We start from the raw sequence: 20,529 nt of genomic DNA, 5'->3' as shown, positions 1-20,529 counted from the left end.
ACCGAGAGAAACCGGGGAAACCCGCCTCATCCGCTGGCCAAGGAGCAGGTGCTGGCGGGCTCCTTCCGCCCCGCCACAAAACTGCCCCTTCTCCTTCACAAGCCCAGAAATAACTTCCAACGCCCACCGGCCGAGCCGCGACAAAGGGAGCCCGTGTTCGAGAGCACGAGAGCAGCTGCCCAGGGCCTGCAGGGACCGCGGACGCTCAGCGCTCGGCCAGCACTGGGGTGGCTGCACCCCCTCAGGTCAAACTCATCAATCGGGCTCAGCGCTGTTAAATCATGAAATCCTTATATACCGCAGATCTGTAACTGCATTCTTGCTCCATCCAGGCTGATATAACACTGTTCTGTTATCTTCTCTTCACACAGTTACCCATGCCCATGATGCACCGCTATCTCACTCGCTTTGCAATCACCATTTCCAACGATCTGCATACCCCTGCCTGACTTCCGTTATCACACTGTCGACACACTGGTCTGGGAAGCCCTGGAGTGACCCTCCGCTCGGCGGTACAGACGCCACCTGTTCAAACTGCGGCACGGCCGAAAAACCTGGGAGATTCCACAAGGAAGCAAGAGACGACGGGCGCGGCTCCGCTCCGTGACGGAGGCCCAGTCAGGCAGACGAGACGGGACAGCTCAGCGCTCCCGTGCCGACAGCGTGGTGGTTACCACGCCGACATCTGGCCTGCTGACTGCGTGGAAAACACATGGCAGCGGAGCCTGAACCATCTGTAGGAAAGTTCCTTGAGTAAGACGCACGCCCTGCAAACCGCATACCCTGTAACCATGACAACCACCGACGGCGCTCTCTCTTTTACACATTCCTGAAGACGCAAGTCAGGGGGGGGTGGGTACGCAGCCATGACATCACAAGCCACAAACGCCATGGCAACAAACAGTCAGGCAAACAGCCCAGGCACCATAGCGACGCTGTCTCATCACAGCAGGTCCGACACGCCGAGAGACGGAAGAGATCCCGCCGGCTCCGCGATCGACGCCGGCCTGCCAGCGAACCGCTCCGGGCTGCGCGGGGAAAGCAACGCAACGCAACGCAACAAACATTCAGCTGAGCTGCTGTTGTCAACGTGCTCCCTTCCACCACAAAGAAAACACTCGTCTGCCGAGTCACAGAGCTCACTGCCTTCCCCCGACCCCGGAGGGGCAGAGATCAATGTGGTCGCTGGCTGTCCCAGCCCGGTCCAGGCGCTCAGTCAGGACCTTCAGCGGACATGGACGCCTGTCAGGAGCAGGGCTCTTCCCTGACTCCTCCACGCTGACGATCCTCTTTCTGCCACAGCCGGGTCCACCTGCCCCCCTCAGGGTACCGAAGGCTGAAAGCAAAACTGCCCCCTGCCCCCCCCGGCCCCGCCCCCACCCCCGCAGCTCGGCCCCGCACAGCAGAGCGGCGCCCCGCTCCTGGGCATGTCGCCCACCTCCGCGCACGAGAGCCCAGCTTTCGGCAGACAGAAAGAAGAGAAAGGGGAGGAGAGGAAGACCGAAAATAACCTAGACAGCGGTGTCGGACCCGGGGGTCCGCGTTCCCAAAACAGGAACTTGTCTCGAGATCTCTTCCGGGCGTGGCAGCAGAGAGGAGGTGCCCAGCAAGAGCAATCGGACGCTCGTTTCCTTCCTCCGCAGACTCCCGCCTGCCTGCGCTTCCCTATCCCCCAGGCCTCCGGAGCCGGAGCACCGCGCCGATCCCACCCTGCTGGGGTCACGCCCGGCCCACACGTCTGTCCGCAGCCGGGTCAGAGCCGGACAGTCGGGTTTGCTTCCGAAAGTAAAACCAGAGCTCGAGGAAAAAAAAACCCTTCCGGGCGCACCACACCCTTATACCACTCTGACGTGAGAGAGGGAGGAGGCAAAAGAGAAGGAGAGATAAGGAGCGAACACGAGGGAGAAAAAAAACAAGGGAAACAGAAAATGGAGGGAACAGCAGAAGAAAAGCCTCTTGGAAAGAGAGAGAACACTAGAGGACGAGGACGAGCGCGCTCCGAGGATGTGCATGGACACACTGGGCTCAGAGACATCCTGGCCCCTGGGCAGCAGGCCTCCCAGCTGGAGACGGCACCCTCTGTAGAGCCAGCCCACTCTGCGGGACAGACGCACAGAGCCCCTGCTGCAGCCCGGGGCCACCCAGTGGCACCCAGCCCTGCAATCTGCCATGTTCAGAAAGGAACAACGTACAGAAAGGAACACAGAAAGCAACAGAACCCTTGTAAATGTGTTCACTCCAGCAAAAAAAAGGTTTTTGGTTTTGTCTGAAAAGAACCCGCACAGATCTGCACAGTTTCCACTGGAATGCAGCGCTGACGGCAGACCAGGCCACCGGCCACGTCCACCAAGTGCTGTCAGGATACCTAACAGGTCTCTGAGGCCCTGCAGGACGGGCTGCTCCCACACCCACAGGACCCACCCCGGACAGGTGTGTCCAGCAGTGTCTTCTTCACAGAGATGCCTCCTGTCAGACAGGGGGGGCAGGTGGTCACTCAGAGCCATGGTCCTATCCCAGCATGCACCGCAGCAGAGCACGGGGGGAACATGCAGTCTGCTGCCCGGACAGTAGTCAAGCCCGTCCCACACGATGGTGCGCTGTGTCCCAGAAGTCTTTGCACCCCAGCAACGGGAGCTCGAATGCATCCATTACTTTACAAAAATAAAAGTATAACAATTTGCAGCCTAATGCACATGATGTGAGGAATGTGTAAAGGAAGACAGGGTGCACATTTAAGCCTGGAATTGAAGAATCTTGGCAACCCAGAAGCCTAAAGGCTCTTCAGGAAGTTGGAACAGCCCCTCCCCAACCAGGGAGAAGCTGAAGAGCTTCTATCTGGCACCCTGTTGACAGGGCCAGTTGGCAAACAGATGAACTGCATAAACACAAGTGGCAGATAGAGATTGTCAATAAAACAGAAAACAAGCAAGAAAATTGCACAATTTCAAAGGCGTCAAAAAGCACAACAGAGCATTAAAAACAAACAAGAGTCAGAAATGAGCTTCCATTTTCTGTCCAAAATGAACCACCACACTCTGTGCAAGTTCTTTTCCCATTATAATCCTCACAATGACTGTCAATTACAGCCCTCCTGAACCCCCCGATGTGTCACCCCCCCCCCGCAGCAAAATGACACATTAAAGATAGTATAATTACAGTGCCTGTCAGAAAAGGTACAAAAAACTAGACCTGTGTATAGTACATCGTTGAAAAGGTAGATGGACTGTGACCACTCTCCCGAGAGAGTTGCAGAGAGAGAGAAATAACCAGAAAACTGGCAATGAGGAGAGAGGACTGAGCAACATCTGTGTGTTTTATGGACATCTGTGGACTGCAGATGAAGAGCCAACTGTGCTCTGCTGGAATAGGACCCTGGAAATTCACACACCATTGCCCGACCAGCCCAGATATTTGGACATGCAGGACGGCGGCCCCGATTAAAAGACTTCTGGAACACTTCAGAGTGGAAATGACCACCGGGACAGACGGAGCGACCTCCAGCAGCCTGACCCAGCCTGACCCCCCTCCCCCGCACGCTGTCCGCATGGCTTTCGCTTTTCAGCAGCTTGCAACTGTTAACGCCAAAGAACAGCTAGCAATTCAGAGAGGACGAGCAGACAATCACCGGCTCCTCCAGCCGGCGCTAACGCAGGATTCCAACCAGACCAGTGCTTCAGCGTCTTCTCTTAATTGTCTGACTGAAGCTGCTGCTTACGATGGCGTCGGTAATTAAGGATTAACTGGAACAAAGACTTACAGTGGATGGGCCCACTGGGAAAGAAAAGGGGGATCATTTCACACGTGCTCACAGACTGAAAAACCCACCATTCCTTAAGAGCACAGAAGCCTAACTGCAGAACACGCCGTGCCTCTCCAGAGTACGGCAGGGAAGCGATCCTCCGCGGTCCAACATGCCCAACCAGCTGACAGGCTGTTAGCGGCCTGTCTGAAGAGCAGCAGACCCAGCGGCCGTCTCGTCTCCAGGCTCTCTATTAGAACACCCGGGACGGTCGTTAAAGAATCAATCACAGAGAGCTTTCAATTAGTCAAACCCCGACGTCCCCGCAAGAGAGGGGTCCGCAACCGCTCAGTCCATATCCCCCCGGCAGGGGTCCAATTACCGCTGTCATCACATCCGGAAGCGAGAGGTTCCCCCGAGCGGATCACATCGCCAGTACACCTCGCTCTTCTCTTCAGCGAGTTACTAAAGGGCACAGCCCTGCACACCCAAACGCTCTCTTCAGTCACCCATCCACAGAACAGGCCCCCTGTGGGCTCCAGACCCCCCCGAAGCAGTACGGCCTCCTGACCCCCCCCCCGCGCCCCGCACAGCCGGACAGCCGCCAGGCTGGACCCAAGACCCCCCCTCTCGCGGGCAGGTGACGGCCTGAGAGGGAGTCTGCTCACTTTCACACCACCACAGCTTTCACAAACAGCTTCAGGGGGAGAAAAAACAAACAGCACACATTCCTCTGAACTGCTGTCTCCAGGGAGATAAGAGGAGACTCGGCAGGCCTTCAGTCCCCTCGGACCTACCAGACTGCGGTCCCTGGACAGTGTGGGAGAGCAGGACCGGCGCTGGCCCTGCCCTGCTTCTCTGCTGGAAGAACGCTCCCTCAGCAGAGCCCGAGGGAGGGGCACAGCCACTGCAGGTCTGGCACCACCCTTCGCTCCACGGCCTGCAGAGCTGCCCGCTCCCGGGCCTCCCCCGGGAACCGGAAGGAAACGTGCCAGCACACACAGGACCAGAACCCCAGGCCGGAGGGACAGCGCTCCCACTCCCCCTCGGATCCCAAAGTCTAAAAGCCTCCTTCTCCTGCACCCCGCCTTTTCCAGGAAATCCGAAACCTGACAGCCTTCTAGCAACACAAAAGCACTCAGGGGCACCTGGGTCAGGCTGTTCCCAGGTGAGGCCCTGAGCTCGGGGCTCGGCTGTATCCCAGCCTGCACCCCACTGACACTCGGGCTCTCCTGCTGGCTTTTAACGTAGGGACAACCCCAGGCATTTCGCAGAGAAAACGCACCAGAGGGACCCATTTCAGGCGTTATACTATCCGTAGGCTCTACAGAACAGAACAGCAGGAAGGAGAAGCGTGTCAGTATCACCTCTGCAGATATTCACACATCTGCAATCACAGCAAGCTTGAGGACCTGAACTTGCTGAACTTGCACAGGCATGGAATCATATCCTCAGGTTTCGAAAAAATACCTGTACATCAAAAAAAAGAAAACAAGTTTCCTCTCGCCGGCTGACGGATGTGGTCGAGTTTCACTCCCTGACTAAGCCCCCTGGGGCCCAAGAGACTGGGCCTGCTCGGCAAAGCAGAGGAGGGGTTCTCTCGCCTGGCTGTGCCTTCGTCTGAACAAGCCTGCGTCCCAGAGCGCACTGGAGTCAGCGCGTAGCGCAACCTCCCACGCGCAGAGCTGGACTGGTCTAGCCAGGAGACGTTTAGAAATTCTGACACACAGCACACAGCTGCTCCAGATGTGGAGGCCTTCTTATCTGCAGATAACTGAAGCAAGACTGGATTCTCTCACACACGGACGGGGGACCGACCTTGATGGATCTCACACGCAGCAGCCCCTCCACCCCTCCCAGCACCGTTCACACGGAACTGACACACCTGCCCAGAGCACAGAACAGGCCCAGAGCACTGCAGCCCTGCAGCCTGAGAGCCAGTCCGGGAATCACAAGACACTAACACGTCAAGCCACAAGATGAAGTCTTTCATTTCTGAACTCTCTTATCCTGGCATAGACTCACTACAGTAGGCCATATTTTAAAAACAAATCTACACAAAAAGGCACGTGATAGAAAACACCAGGACAATGTCCTCTTTAGAAATAGTTTACGGTTTAGAGTTTAAGGTTTTGCCGCAGCGACTCCTTCCGGAGGAAGAGTCCCGGGCCCTCGCTGGGAGCCTGTCCAGGGCCAGGCCGTCCCGCAGGCTGTGGTGTGGCGCGCCCCGCCCCCCAGGCTTGCGTGGAGCTGGGACTCCGCAGGTGTGAGCCGAGCTCTTGGGCGTGAGGAAGTCCTGGGCAGTGTAGCCTGGTTTAGACTGCTCCTGGCTGAGAACACATGGAACTATCTCTGCTCTGAAAAACAAGCAACCCTCCCCCTCCCTCCTCCTGCCCTCTGACCAGGGCTGCGGCGTGTCTGCACTCGCTCTCCAATGGTCCTGCTGTATCCTTCCACCTCCTCTCCACAGTCCTGGGCCACAAAACTGCCTTCAGACCTTCAGCAGCCAGAATGGGACTTGAAACAGAATGACGATACTGACACCTGATTGGTGCTGTCTGACGTAAGAACTACATGTGCTGTGCGACAAAAAAATATTGTGCAGGCGTCCTCCCAGATCTGCAAGAACTGCGCAGCTGGCCGCTTCAGCTGCACCCCCCAGATCTGCAGTGCAAAAGACCATTCACCATCCGCGCGGCGCCACTGCTCAGGAGAAACCTCAAGGGATTTCCTACGCACAGCAACCTGTTGTCTTTAAGCGCTCCAGAACCACGTCAGCACAAAGCTCCCCAGCTGCTGCTGCGCGGCTGTCGGGGCAAGACCAAGGAGAGGCAGAGGGGCGCAGGACAGAGAGAGCCGAGGTGCCAGTGTGCTGCACTCACCTCTTGTGCTCGTCGCCAAGTCGGCCACCTTCTGAAAGGCGTCCAGGAACGAGCTTGTGACGAGGATTGTTGTCCTGAAAAACATAGCACAATGGGACAGGAGATATCAATGGCAACGCCACTGAATCAGTTCACACAGTTCACACAGTTCAGCAGTCAATAACCTCCGCTTTTATTTCTGTTCTCGGGCATCCTGGGGTGCCATCTAGCTCCCTTCCCCCAAGACCTGCTGCAGACCAGAAAGAAAAGTTGCTCATTCTCTCTCTTTTTTTTTGCTGAAAAAAGATCTCTTAAGCAGGATCTGGAATGTGGACCCTAACCTTCAGACTGTGCCGCAAGCACTTTACTTCTTAACCTGGTTCTGAATGGGCCTCATTGTTGGCCCGCAATCGCACATCCCCAGCGGCGCTCAGTCCTCTCCGAGACTACGCTGGGAAACCAGGGTCTGGCAGCACTCTGAACTTCTGCGACAATCCGCACCCCTGTCCCCTAATGCACGCACACACGATCCGGGGAATTACGAACAGCATTCCTTTTCTTTTCCTCAAAGGTACTGGTCTGGTCCCCAAATCCAGAAAATACCTCCTGCAGCCACTGCTGCTGCTCGGTCAACTGCATGGCCAGTGGAGCAAGCTGACTGGCCACTGCCAGGCCTCATGGGATACTGGCGGACACGGGTTCGAGGAAAAGCTCTGCCCCCCCACAGCAGCAGCAGCAGGGCAAGTTCTCTCAAATGATCTCCTTCACTAGAAGCCCCCGTCGATACTGAAATATACGTGACGATTACCCACACTGCTTATTGTCATTCTAAAACACTGAAAGAGGAAGTGGACACGTCTAAAGGTCTGCTGTGCGAGAGCGCTGGTTTTACACGCTACTGTGCTGTCGGGGTCCCCTCAGACAGACCAGTGTCTGGGCATCCCTGAGTGTTAGGAAAACAACTCACTCACTGATTTTCACACGTCAATATTTAAAAAGGAATTTTAGAGCCTTTGTTTTCAATTTAAAGCTAAGTTCCCGGCTCAAGGCAGGGGGGCTGGGAGAATCTGGGAAAAGGGGGAGGAGACACAGTGTTCCTGGGAATCCGGGACACAACTCACCTGAGCTGGGACTGCAGCTTCGTGCCTTTGGTGACAAAATCCTCCCAGGCCGGATAACTGGACTGGAAAGTAAAAGAGTTAGAGGAACAGCATTAACATCAGGGGAATCAGAATGCTAAACACAGGGGTTGCCCGAGGTCAGCTCGTGACCCGGACGCAATCCTGGCTCAGCTCCCAGGAACCCAGAGCGTCTCTTTGCTTCGCCGGAGCGCAGCCGATCCCACAGGGGGGCCTCGCCTTGCTTTCCCACTCCCGGCAGCACCTCTCCACTCCAGCTCTCTTGCCCCCGAGACGACGACCTCGGCACGACTTCCTTCCTAATTAAGAGGGCTTGCCAGGGAGGGACGGCGGAGCAGGACTGAGAGAAAAGCATTTTTAAATGACGTCATCCCCAACTAAAATCAAACGCACATCACGCAAGGAGAGAAAATGCTCACGCTGCTTCCTAACCATGTTAGTCCAGAAAGCCCGAGCGGCCTGACAGGTAACTCAATCCGGGCACCGCAGCCACGGAACAGAAAATCTGCCTCCACCCCCGGAATTTTATTCCAGAGGAAAAGACCCTTCAAATCCCACTTCCTTATCCTCCCTCAGGGACGGAAAAGTTTAGCAGTCGGAAAACAGCTGTTTTCCAGCAGCCGACGGCCCAGCAGAGAATTGGCTCCAGAGCATCGAGGTCCCCGCTCTGCTGCTCCTTCGCTTCAGTCAGGCTGAATAATCTGGCTGACGGCTACAGAAATCAAAACTATGCAAATATGCAACACATTCCTCCCAAAATCACGTTTCAAAGGCTGTCTGCTGACCTCAACTCACAGCCACACAGCAGTGCAGACACACCAGGAGAATAAGAAAACCTTCAAACTACAGACCTAACGTAACATAAGACTTATTTATCGCCTCTATCAAAACGAATTCCCAACCCAGTGGACGTCACTCTTGTTCTGGCTGTGAAGCGCTGTGGTCTCAGCCTGTCTCTGCTCCTGTGCTGCTGTAACAGCCCTGCTCCGATCCCAGTTTTCCTAGTTAGGCTAATCAACACCATCCAACTGATCTGGACAGAGACCAAGGCGCCTGCAGTTGTCTTCTTCAGCGTTTCTCCCCGAGAGAGACCTCCGGCACGGGGAGGGGGGCCCCCTGCACCCCGGCTCGCTCAGGAAGAGGAGCCGCGATCGGACCCCAAGCCACTGAGAGCCGGGCTCCTGTTTCAGGCGGCTCGACCGCGGAGGAGCAACTGCCCGACAGGTGTCCTGCAGTTAGCAGGCCCTCTCGATCCGCACACAGCGCAGCTGCGGGTCAGGAGCAGCTGGTCCCAGCTGTCTCTTCGCCCATACCAGAGTGGCTTGCAGCTCCACAAACACTAAGCCCTGCCATACACAAAGAGGGGTGCATGAGTGGAGCAACCAGTCATGCTGCTACAGCAGCACAGTGTTTACTGGACTTTGAAGGAATGGTGGGATGAGGTCTTCAGACCAGTTACGATCCAGTTAGAAGAGCATCGTTCTCTGCAGCCTCTCTTCCGTTACCCTCAATGCACCCAACCAGTACAGCACTACAAAGCTCCGCCAGGTTTCGTACACCAGCCTGAGGCGACGACTCCAGTCCGCCTTGCAGGGCACTCCACTTCATGTTTTATAAGCTGCAGGCTCTTGTTTAACTTCTGCCTACGAAGCTCAAAAGCTCAATATTTTAATAAGATTTTTACTTATTTCACATATTTAGCTATCTGCAAATTTACACAAAACATGCTTGCAAAACCTGGAATATCCAGGCGATCCCGGCGATTGTTCTCGAGAGAAAAAACTTTTCCGAGCAAAAAGAGAGGAGGCCTAGAATCCCTGTCGAGCTCAACGGGTTCAACCCAGTCCTGTAACCAGCACTGGCTAACTCCACACACTGGGCAAACTGGAATCGAACCCAGGACCCTGGCACTGAGAAGCTAGTTGTAAAACCAGCTTGGCTAACTCCTTCCCTGACAGACAGTCCAATATTTCACACCCATAGAGCACCAGAAAGCCCAGCACAGAGCATCACTGCTGCCTGCAGGCAGAACCAGCAGAGACAGCGCCCCCTGTGACAGATGAGAAGATGCCCTTGGGCAGAACCCAGGCAGAAATTCTCAGGAATTGTTGCATCCCACACACAGAACTGACAGCGCGGTAAAGAGTCAACACCGAGGAAAAACAGTGATCAGACTTTCAGAAGAACTCCTCTACTGATGAGTCACACTGCCTGCTTTTCAAGTACCGTACAATCATTCCTGGGAATTTCCATCCCTGATGTTATAGATATGGATGGAACTGCACGACAGTTTTTACCCTCTATCACCGTCTTGGCCGATGCTGCAGTTGAGTTCTGCTCCGCATCTTCCAAGGGGAGAAGCTAACCTCAGTTTTGGGCTTATTGCGTATCTACCGAATTCATCCCAGACCTCTCCATGGAAAACAAACTGTAATATTCCGGCCGAGCGAAGAGCCACAGGTCACCTGAGCTCACAGCTGCCTCTTCGCTTCCCTGGCAAGTCGAGAAAAACCTGCCAGCGGTCTCCCGAGCTGCAGCAGGGGACACTTCACTCAGCAGGCTACTACTGTGCCACCAGCAAGCTGAGCATCCTGCTGGACCAGTGGTGATGAGCTTCCAGCCCATCGGCCCCTACGCCAGATTTTCAGGGAGCAACAGGCACGTGGAGATGGGATACAACCGGGCGGCTCTGCTCACAGTCCTGCCCACATGCAGCTCCTAGAAACGGACTCATGTGCTGCCACGGGCGCGAGAGGGAATCTCCCCGTGTTCGTCTTCACGGCAGGCTCTGCAAGAAGGCTCCAGGCGTGCGGCACAAACGCCCTGCGAGGATGAACGTGCTCTTGCCAAGTCAAGGCTATTCAACGAGGTATCACAGATGTGTGCAAGTCAGCACAGGAGCCGGCAGACTGCTGCAGACCTCAGGAGCCGACACGCTGGTCCCTCCCCAAGCTCCGGGCGGCTGGATTAACACGGGCCGGCCAGGCCCGGCTCCAGGCCCAGACCGGACGGCATCCGGCTCTCCTTGTAGCCACTGCACTGGGGAGTCGGGAAAGGAGCAATGTTTTAAAACGGGCAGCTGAAGTGATCCACACTGGAGGACGTCCTCTTGCACATTTTGCCGTTTCTTGCTCTCTCTCCCCACAGCTTCCTGCTGATCCTGACACAAGTCTTCCCGCTGCCTCTCCGAGTGGGGTTTGACCGCCTCACACACACAGTCGTCATTAATTAGCATCAATAATTAACTCCCTGACTGCCCAGAGGCACAGCCACTGGGATCACACACAAGGTTACGACCGGAGGCGGCCCCGTCAGCCACACAGGCTGATCTTAAACTGCAGCCTCCTCCTCTTCCTCCGATTCCAGGGGAACCAGAAACTGAAGCCTCTGCGGCACATCAATAATTAACAAACGAGGTCAGCTCAGTCTGGGAGCTTTAATTGGAACTAACGAGGAGGGGGTGACGCAGAAGACAATGACAAATCGTGGACTGTGTTTTCGCGGGCGGTGGAGCACGTTTAGAGCAGAATGGAGACGAGAGAGAGAAGGTCACTCAGCCCATCTCGACCATTCCACAGTCCACATTCCTGCTCATCCAAGCAATGGCTTTCTCACCCAAACCCAAATGGAAAATTACAGAGGAAAGAACGCAAAAAGCTCTACCATTCACGTGATTTTTCCTACCCTCTGTGCGAGACAGCGGAATAAACCACCCCAAATCTGCAAGGCACTTGAGTGTTTACGAAAATGCCGCACCCTCGTCCCTTTCCTGTGAAGGACACACCAGATTGCTTTTGCTTTTGCAATCTCGCTCCGTGCAGAGCTGCAGAGTGGAAGAGAAAGAGGAACAGCCACGCAGCCAGCCCGGGTCAGGTAGGAGAGCTGCAGTCCCGGCTGCCCCAGCCCAGTTCCTCATTCCATCGTATTCCTTTACTACCTGACTGACTGACTTGAAAACACGTCCTCTGTTTTCAGTTTTGGAAATTACAGATTTTACTTGACATGGACAAATTCACAAGTAATTTGCAAGCTTCCATCATTTCAGGAGCAGAAAGCAAATGGGAAAAGCCCAATTCATTTACTGTTTTGCGCAACCAAGAGTTCAGTCAAGCCAACAGGAGGTCCGGCCACACGCGAGACGGGCCGTCTGGGAAACATCACGGCTGGCCCGTTCACTCTTTCTGACCACAGGCCTGGGCAGCTCCGTGCTGCTTCCTCCCTCCCAGAGCCAGTCGGCCCACATTCCTCTCCGTCAAAACAACAGAACCAACCCGATCGGCTTACAACCAGGGCTGGGGTCACAGCCACGCCCAGCACAGCACGTCACCGGCACGCACACATGCGAGACAAGAGGGCACCCGCCCCGTCCTGTCCCAGCAGGCCCGGGGCAGGACACCTGCGTGGAGGCGGGCGGAGAGAGAGGTTCTGAGCTGTCAGCACCTGGCACCCTCCCATCATGCCTCAGCGGAGGCCCAGCCCTGACATCTCCGCACACAAGCCGTGCTGACTAAGGGGGCAGCCACTCACCCAGGATACCGCAAAACAGCAACCAGTCCCGAAGCGTGACTCAGGCCTTACTCACCGCTGGTGTTGCCATTGAGGGACGGCCCACTTCCTGCTGGGAGCCAGGCCCGCTTCTCCAGCTCAAACAGAGCCCCAGGCGAGGCCCTGCAGGAAGGCTGGCCCCTTCCCCAGCCCCTCGGCCCCCAGCCAACCAGGAGTTCCCCGGAATCGCTGGCCCCTTGTCACACCGACCCCCAGAAACGCAGACCTCTGGTCACACCGACCCCGGCCTTTTTAGCTGCCCAGCAGCAGAACAGAGGCTGCAGGCCTTTCAACTTGGAGATAAGTTTAATATTAACTAGAGCTGGAGAGCTAGTTTTCTGCAGGCCTGGCGCTCCTCCAATGTGTAACTGGGCACACGGTTCTGCTTCACCTCCCACCCCGGCGCGGGGCGGACCAGCCCAGAGGAGACAGAAGCATGATGGGAGAAACCAACACCTCCTGGGCACTTCACGGCCTCCAGCCCAGCCGCGCCGGTGCAGAGGGAGAGAGGGAGGGACCTGCAGGCCTTGCTGCTCGCACACAGGGGCACTCCGCCAGGCAGTGGGAAAACTGGGCTGTTTCCCTAACAGAGCGCAGTCAAACGACTGCGGTGTTTGCAGTGCGCCTCTTCGGCTGCGGAAGACCAGCTCGGAGTGACTGCAGCCTGTTCCACCTCCCCTCGCTGCTCTTCCGCAGCCGAAGAGGCGCACTGCAAACACCGGAAAGCAAAATGCATTATCTGTGGGCGCCATTATTTGATGCAACGGACACGTGTCAACGCTTTTGTCCGAATCTCCAGGAGCCTTACGGGCAATCACACCAGTTGCCTTTCCAACAATCCTTTCTAAAGGCACAACGAGGGTCTGCCCTCCGGCTGACCACGCCACACTGGACATCACCGCTGGACGCCTGCTGATCCCCCTCGTCCTCCAGAATTTCACACAGCACTGCTGTAAACCGGGAAGCTGGACCTGATCTCGCTTCATCGGAAGGACGCCTGCAGAAGGACAGCAGGACAGGGCTGGCGTCCCTGCACAGACCCAAACCCCGAGCCCCAATACCCCAAGCACCCCCCTCTACAGACAGCACTGCCCCGCTGGTCACTGGAATGGCAGGGAGGAGAAACAGGTCGACCGCGCTGCCCCCGCAGACAGACGATGTGACCTGCCCCAGTTTCGCTTCTGAGCACACTCAGCACTGCATTTCTTTCAAATTTGCATCGCTGCGCTTTTAAAATAAAACTAAAGCCGCATGCAAAACTAGTGAACTGAAGTGCCGGCTCACTGCCCCCCAGCCACCCCCCACTTCCCTTCCTTTAAATTTAACGTGTGGGAAGTGAGTGGTGAGAACCGGCCACTCCTTCCCCTGCGCGCTCTGTGCAGCAGTCGCCTGAGCCGAGCCCCACCCCGGCCAAGGACACACTGCGGCACACGGGCCCCACGGCGGCTCCCAGGGCACCTGCTGCACACGGGGCCGAGTCAGGACAGGGTTCCCAAGCTGGCAGGACCAGGGGGTGGGTTTTTCCCAACCTGAAACGCAGACAGGGAACTTCATCTGAAGACTCTGTGCAAGAGCGGGTCTCTCACGCACCCTGCAGCCATGCAGCGGAGGGCCGAACAGCTTCCTCGTTTGTCCTCGCCCTGCACCACCAGGGCGTCTCACCCCTGTCACCAGCCCAGAGGCCTCCTGCTTCCCGCTGAGCTCCTTGCCAATCACCTCAATCGCCTTCACAGCCAACACCTCCGTCTCCAGATCTCAACCTGCCAAGGGCTTTCCAGGAACCCAGGACGTGCAATATTCCATTTTCTAGCAGCGGAAGAAGGACAACGCTAAACGTTTCTGGCCAGCAGAAAGACCCGGCTGAGGGCTCAGCGAAGCGAGGGCAGACCAGGGCCGACCCGGAGGCCCGGAAGGCCCAGGAGCCAACGGCGCCCGAGCTGCACGTCAGTCAGACGCCCACAGACGGACGACCTGCAGCTGCAGCGCCGACAGCCTGCAGGGCAGCAGCAGCCAGCGCAGCCGGCTGGGTCCCTCCGCAGGGAACGAGTGAGCGTGTGTGTGCTTGTGTGTGCACGCGTTGTGTATCTTATGCCATTTGGATTTACTTAGTGCCTCTTCCAGGCAACAGGCTCAATGCGCAGTGCACTCTCCTCTCCTGGAGAACCTTCATAAAAACAAGGCATTATGACAGCCAACGCTGAGCCAACTGGAAAAATGAGGCTCCCAGATCAGTGCGTGGATCATGCCAGTGTCCAGCTGCCAGCAGCTCGCTTCAAGACGAGCTCTGGCCAGATGGCAAGGCATGCCCTGTGATAACGCACGGTGCCAACACAGCCTCCGATTCCTCCTCTGAGCACACACGTGGCCTCTCTCCCACACAAAAACAAATACTGCTACAAAACACCTAGCACGACAGGGAGCCGACTCAGACACCTGCACCTGGCAGCTCCGACAAGCCTTAACCAGGGCCTGATGCAGGAGGGTCATTTACACCCCACGCACACAACTAGTAACCACTTTTGTATTGCGAGATACAAAATGTATTGTATTGGGAGATCAGGACTGCTTTCCTATGGTTGGGCTTGGCAATGGGCACATATCCAGCCTGATCAATGGCATTCCTTAACAGAACCGTTACCCACAGGGCTGTGTTACACAGACACAGAGGTGCTAACGCAACACAAAGCCCAGGAGCTGACATCCCACTGATCTCTCCAGAAAGCCAGGAATGCAGACGCTGACCACAAACCCCATTCCGTGATGCGTGTCTGCACTCGCACCCAGGCTTGAAACCAAGCAGCGGATCACGCCATCACTTCACCAGCACGTGTGCCCCCACCACCAGGCACGGGAACTGCTTGCGAACCGCAAAAACGGCTCATGTCCATACTCCACGGCAGCGGTGTAATTCTGTCGAGCCGAGAAACGGTCAGGTGCCTCGTGTCCACAGGTCAGCAGGGAACAAGTCGCCCGGGAACGGAGGCTTCGCGCGGCTGGACGCCAACGCTCTAGCGATCGAGGGGGGCTTCCTGCTCGCTGAGGCTCATCAGATTACACTGTGCAGAAACAGCTGGGCGCCACCTGACCTGCACACACAGCGGATGGACTCCCTGGCCAGCGTCGCCACGCGTCTTTAAGAGAGGCCCACCTGTGCACACGCCCGGCAACGAGATCGCGAACCACACCACCGCACGGCATGTCTCCACCTGGCACGAGCTGCGCAACTCCCAGTGAATCATGGGCAAGCGCCACAGCCACATCACGCCTCAAGACGCTCGCACGCCCACAATGGCAACCTACTGCTGAACGCTCTGGAAAAAAACTTCCGTCTGACAGAGCAGAGCCAGCGGCCTGCAATCTCCCTGGTTCTCCCTGATTCAGAAGACCAGCCCAGGGTCCCATCTTGAAACCCCAGACACCTAAAGCTTCTCCGCCCCCGTGCAGATCACAGACGAGCGCTTCGTTGCTGAAACCCAGGGGAGCCCCCCCAACACAGTCTCCGCTGGGAACCAGAAGGCTGCAGGCGTTAGTTTACTGGGTTCTCAGCCTGGAGAGAGCGGGCTGCACCCCGTTTCAGCACGCAGAGCCCCGCCCAGCGCAGCACGACTCTCCGGACCGACATATACAAGACAGAACCGAAACCCAGCCGAGGAGAGGCGAGATCTGGGATCTGAAAGAACCGTACTCCTCCACCGGGTCTGCCAGGACGGGCCCGTCCTGCTTTAACCCTTCCCTTCCCGGGGATAAGGCTCGGAAGAGCACCTCAGACGGCAGCGATCCCGAGACTCCGAGAGCACCATGGGAGCATCACCTCCGCGTCAACAGGGCTCGGCTGGGAAAGAGAGGGAGAACAGCCTCTCTGCCTCGTGCCCCTGCTACAGCCGAGGCTTGAGCAGCAGCAGCCCTGCCCAGGAGCGACAGATCCCGGTCTGCAGCCACGAGCTCCTGAAGGAAAACGAGAGGAGGCCCACGGGCAGAAGCCCCAGCCCTCAGCCTGCTCCAGGCCAGGTCCACCGCGTCAGTCGGGCCAGACTGCAGAGGCCCGGCAGAACCCGCCTGCAAAGATGACGGGAGGGCCGTTTCAGGAACTCCGCACGGCCCAAACTACTCCCCTCAGTCCCAACGGCATTGTCCCGCTGCAAAACAATGCCTTTTACAGAAAAAAAAACACACACGGCCGTTGCATTCTTGCTATTGTGTGTAAACCACAGATTACAAATCCAAAGAAAATACAGCCGAGCTGGGGAAACGAGTCAGGTCTGCTCACTCCAGCAGGTTCGAGGTCTCACACCACAAGCGCCCCAGAACAGCGACGCCACAGAGTACTGCTTCCCGCGTCGCCCCAGGCGAGCGCACACCCAGCCAGCACCGACCCACCGGAACACGGGCCTGGGACCGAGACGCTCAATGGGGGGCCGGAGGCCCGCTGCGACCCCGGGCTTCATCCGGGGGTTCCCTACAGCTGCAGCCGGACAGACGCTGCTTCAGCAGGAGGTGGTCAGGGGAGCTGGGAGATGGTGAGGGCGAGGACAAGACACCCCCCCCGAGGGGCTCTGCTGTGGCTCGGGGTGCGAGTGTCGCCAGCACAGAGGCACAGAGGCGGGGGGACCCACTGAGGGGGACCCAGCCCGCCGCCGGGGAGGAAACGGGGGAATGACGTCACTGAGGATTCCTCTCATTAGTGGGGAGGCCGTCCCCCCGGACGGAGGGTTTCTCTGCCCCTCTTTCTTCAACTTTCCTCCCGCCCCGGTTTACGCGTTTTGAAGGGAGGGACTCTCTGTTTTACTGTTACGGCTGGCGTCCGGTGTCTCTGAGGGCCGGGCTGTGCCGCCACCTGCGTGGCTGAGGCCTCACTTCCGGCTCACCTGGGGACTCCCGTGCGGCAGGTAAGGCGTGTTCGCCTCTCCCTCCTCCTGAACCTGTCAGCCGGACTCGGACCCCCCTCCCCTCCCCGGTCCTCCCTCCCACGACGAGGAGCCGACCGGCGCCACCGGGAAACGCGACGCGTCAAACTTCGCGGCCCTGTTCGCCTCGGCGCCTTGACCCGGGTCAGCCCAGTCCCGGACCAACAAGACACGCGTGGAGCCGCACGCTCCTGGTCCGGGGGACTCGCGGCGCTCCTGAGCGTGGTCCACGCGTGGGTCCCCGCCGCGTTCTGGTTAATCGGAGGGCGTTTTTTTTTCCTATTTTTTTTTTAAGGGGCTTCGATAACAAGAAAGTAAGACTGTTGTGCGCGTCTGAGATGTTAAATTCAGGCGTTAGGCAACCCCGCACGCACGTCGTTATGTGCGTGAAACCAAACACGCACACTCACTCTCACACACACTCACTCTCACACACACACGCAGACCCCGTCCGAGCCCATTGTTACAAATCACCCACACCGGCGGGTCCGGTCCGCAGGGCGAGTCGCTCACGACTCCTACCCGCCTTACCTTCATGTCGTTCATGATGGTCTGGAAGAGCCCTCCCAAAGTGCTGCACTCTCTCTCGATCCCCGCGTCCATCTTCCCTGCAGACTGCGCACCCACGGGCGCGGACTGGGGGTCTCTCCAAGCAGCCAGACCGCCGCGACAGCGGCTGATGTCCTCCGGAGAGGGAGGCGTTTGCGTGCGTGTGTGTCCGGGAGAGGAGGTGGCGAGGCTGGGGAAAGGGAGGTGGAGGTGGTGGTGGTGGGGGTAGCGAAAAACTGGGAGAGAATAAAAAATGATAATAAATCCAGCGAGCGAGGTGGTGGGGGTGGGGGCAGAGCTAGACCACCACTTTCAAAACATCGCTCGGGAGGGTCAATCCCAGCCAAAGGCGTCCTCAATCCGCCGGCGTGTCCCGATCCCCGCAGCGCGGCGCAGGGCGGCTGTGTCCCGGGCTGATCAGCGCAGCTGCTTTGCGCTCCCCATGGCGTGTCCCGGTGCCCGCCGCTCGGGATTCCCAGCCTGCTGTCGCCGGCGAGGCAAGTGCGAAGTCCGGCCCGGGGCTGCGAGGCTGCTGTCTGGCACTCGGGCTGCGAGGTCCGCGGCTGTCTGCGTGTGTGTCTGCGCGGCGCTCCGGACTCCCAGTCTGCCCCCCCTCCTCTCTCTCCCCCCACAGGGCGGAGCTCCTGCGGCCTCTGCCGGTCGGGATCTTCCGTCCTTTTCCGCCGCCGGAGCTCGGTCTCGCCTCCAAATCGGTGAGCGCGCCGCAAGGCTCCGCTCCGGAGCTGGGAGATGGGAGATGGGATTCCAGTGAGGATCTCGGGTTGTTTGACTTCTCCAAGCACTCGGGAGCTCCGACTCGCACTGGATTCCCGGCTCCCTGCTTCCCTCTTGCAAAACCCAAACCGCGGAGATAGGAGGCGAGGCGTGACGTCAGAGGGTTGAGTGGCTGTTTTTTTCCCTCTCTGTAGTGACAGGCAAGCGCTGCAAGGCGTGATGGGACGTGTGGGAATTCATCACGGAAAATGAGGATGCTTACCAAACTGTTGCAAAAGTTTTCACGGCGCTGCGTAACACGGGAAGTTCTCGTTTTTTAGATCGGTGCGGTTTATCCGAGTTCAGCATTATTTTTGTCTTCGTGTCTGTAACAATGTGCATTGAATAAACATAAAATAAGATCACTTTATTGGCCATATACAATTTCTTAAATTAGGAATTTGTCTTTTCGAATACCCCAACTTGCTCTCCGTGAGACACACAGAAAGGTAGAGAAGCTGGGGGTCAGAGCGCTGACATTTATACGGCGCCCCTGGAGCAGTTGGGGTTAAGGGTCTTGCTCAGGGGCCCAACAGAGTAGGATTCCTCTGCCGGCTGCGGGATACAAACCGGCAACCTTCCAGCCACGGGTGCAGATCCTGAGCCACAGAGCCACCACACCGCCACAAACACACATATCCGTGCAGCTCTGCAGTGTGTTGGGTCCAACAGTCAGAGTGCAGGGATCTCCCCAGGGCTGGAGCCCTGCAGGATGGGGGTGACCCTCTGGGCACAGCTGTGCGACCCTGGGCACATCCGGCCCTCAGGCAGGAGCGAGGCCACTGTGACCCTGAGCCGGCTGGGATCGAGGCAGAGCGGGGGGGCAGCTGGGGCTTGTGTGATGAGTCTGACCATCGATCTCAGCATCTTCTCGTGTGTTCACAGGGGAAAGATGCTCTTGTTGGTCCTGCCGTGTAGTAATAACTACAACAGTTCCTTCCATTTGCACGTCTTGAACTGGAGGGGGCCTGTGCCACCCGCTGCTCCGGGCTGCAGAGCCCCCTGGAGCTTATTCCACCTCTGATCTGAGCGATCTGAATCAATCAAGCTCATCGCTCTCGGAAACGAAACCACCTGTGTGCTAATGAGTTGCTAATTGAAACTGCGGCCCCTCGGGTGTCCCCGAGCCGAGCGGGAGCAGAGTGTGTTGGGGCGAGGGTGTCCGTGATGAACACACTCACACTCACCGGCCAGCGCAGGGGGTAGGAGGGGGGTAACAACGTCAGGGAACAGCCCGCACCGCTGGTCTCCCTTTCGGCTGTCCGGGCACGTCTCCACTCCCCCGCCTCTCCTCTGATCAGCCGTGACTCACTGCGCAGTCACTGCCAGGCCGTACGGGCTGGCAGGGTAACCACAGCAAACACAGCCCTCTCCCTGGCCCAGCCGGGACAGCAGACCCGGGCTATCCGCTCCTCTCCTCTCCGCATCCGTCATCTTCGCCCAGCGAGATCACCGACGAACCTGTTTGAAGGACAAAAAAAACGCCTCCTGCATTCTCTCAGGTCTCGGCCAGCGACGGGCTCGTCACGTTCACGTCCAGGAGCCCCCCTCCTGTCTCGGCGCTGCCCTAGAGCAGGGAGTTAGTTCCAGACGAGAGGAGATTTCCGGCCCATTCAGTTCCTCAGATCCGGGACACCTGAGGATCTTATCTATCCGTTTCTTGAATAAAGCCGGGTTATCGGCTTCCACAAGGTGTCCTGTGATGGACTGGCGTCCTGTCCAGGGCGTACCCTGCCGCGCGCCTGCTGTTTGCTGGGATCGGCTTCGGCCCCCCTGTGTTGGACAATGCGGTTAGGGACTAGGTGGCCCGGTGGCTCAGAGGTGAGTTGAAACCCAGAAGACCCTCAGGTTTTTCAGCCCCGCCCGGGTCTACAGCTCTGGCCAGCAGTCGGCCGGGGGCTTGGTCACGCCCGGACCACGCTCTGCTGCCCGTCGTTCCCTGGGGCCGCCGCCACGCTCCTGTGTACTCCTCGCTGCTCCGGGCGCCGGCCCGGCGGCTCTCCGGAAGACCATGTCAT

At 57.7% G+C, this 20,529-nt stretch overlaps 1 protein-coding gene across 5 annotated transcripts in view; it reads right to left on the bottom strand.

Annotated features, from left to right (window-relative positions):
* mtss1 (MTSS I-BAR domain containing 1) overlaps positions 1–17,888 on the bottom strand; it is a 48,014-nt gene extending 30,126 nt beyond the window's left edge. For 4 of the 5 annotated variants that reach the window (XM_069179634.1, XM_069179635.1, XM_069179637.1 and 1 more), the window contains exons 1-3: positions 17,720–17,888; positions 7,722–7,783; positions 6,622–6,695 (exon numbers count right to left, since the gene is read on the bottom strand). In XM_069179634.1, the coding sequence (XP_069035735.1) occupies positions 6,622–6,695; positions 7,722–7,783; positions 17,720–17,791 (208 nt within the window). In that variant the 5' untranslated portion in view covers positions 17,792–17,888. Of the gene's footprint in view, positions 1–6,621; positions 6,696–7,721; positions 7,784–12,321; positions 12,776–17,719 lie in introns of those variants that run through there. The other variant, XM_069179636.1, reaches the window with a different exon arrangement.
* Positions 17,889–20,529: the final 2,641 nt, after the last annotated feature.

Source organism: Lepisosteus oculatus, chromosome 16 (genome assembly GCF_040954835.1).
Source record: "Lepisosteus oculatus isolate fLepOcu1 chromosome 16, fLepOcu1.hap2, whole genome shotgun sequence".
Classification (NCBI taxonomy): Eukaryota; Metazoa; Chordata; class Actinopteri; order Semionotiformes; family Lepisosteidae; genus Lepisosteus; species Lepisosteus oculatus.
Note: the sequence above shows the minus strand (reverse complement) of the source record. Positions and strands in the feature narration are given on the sequence as shown.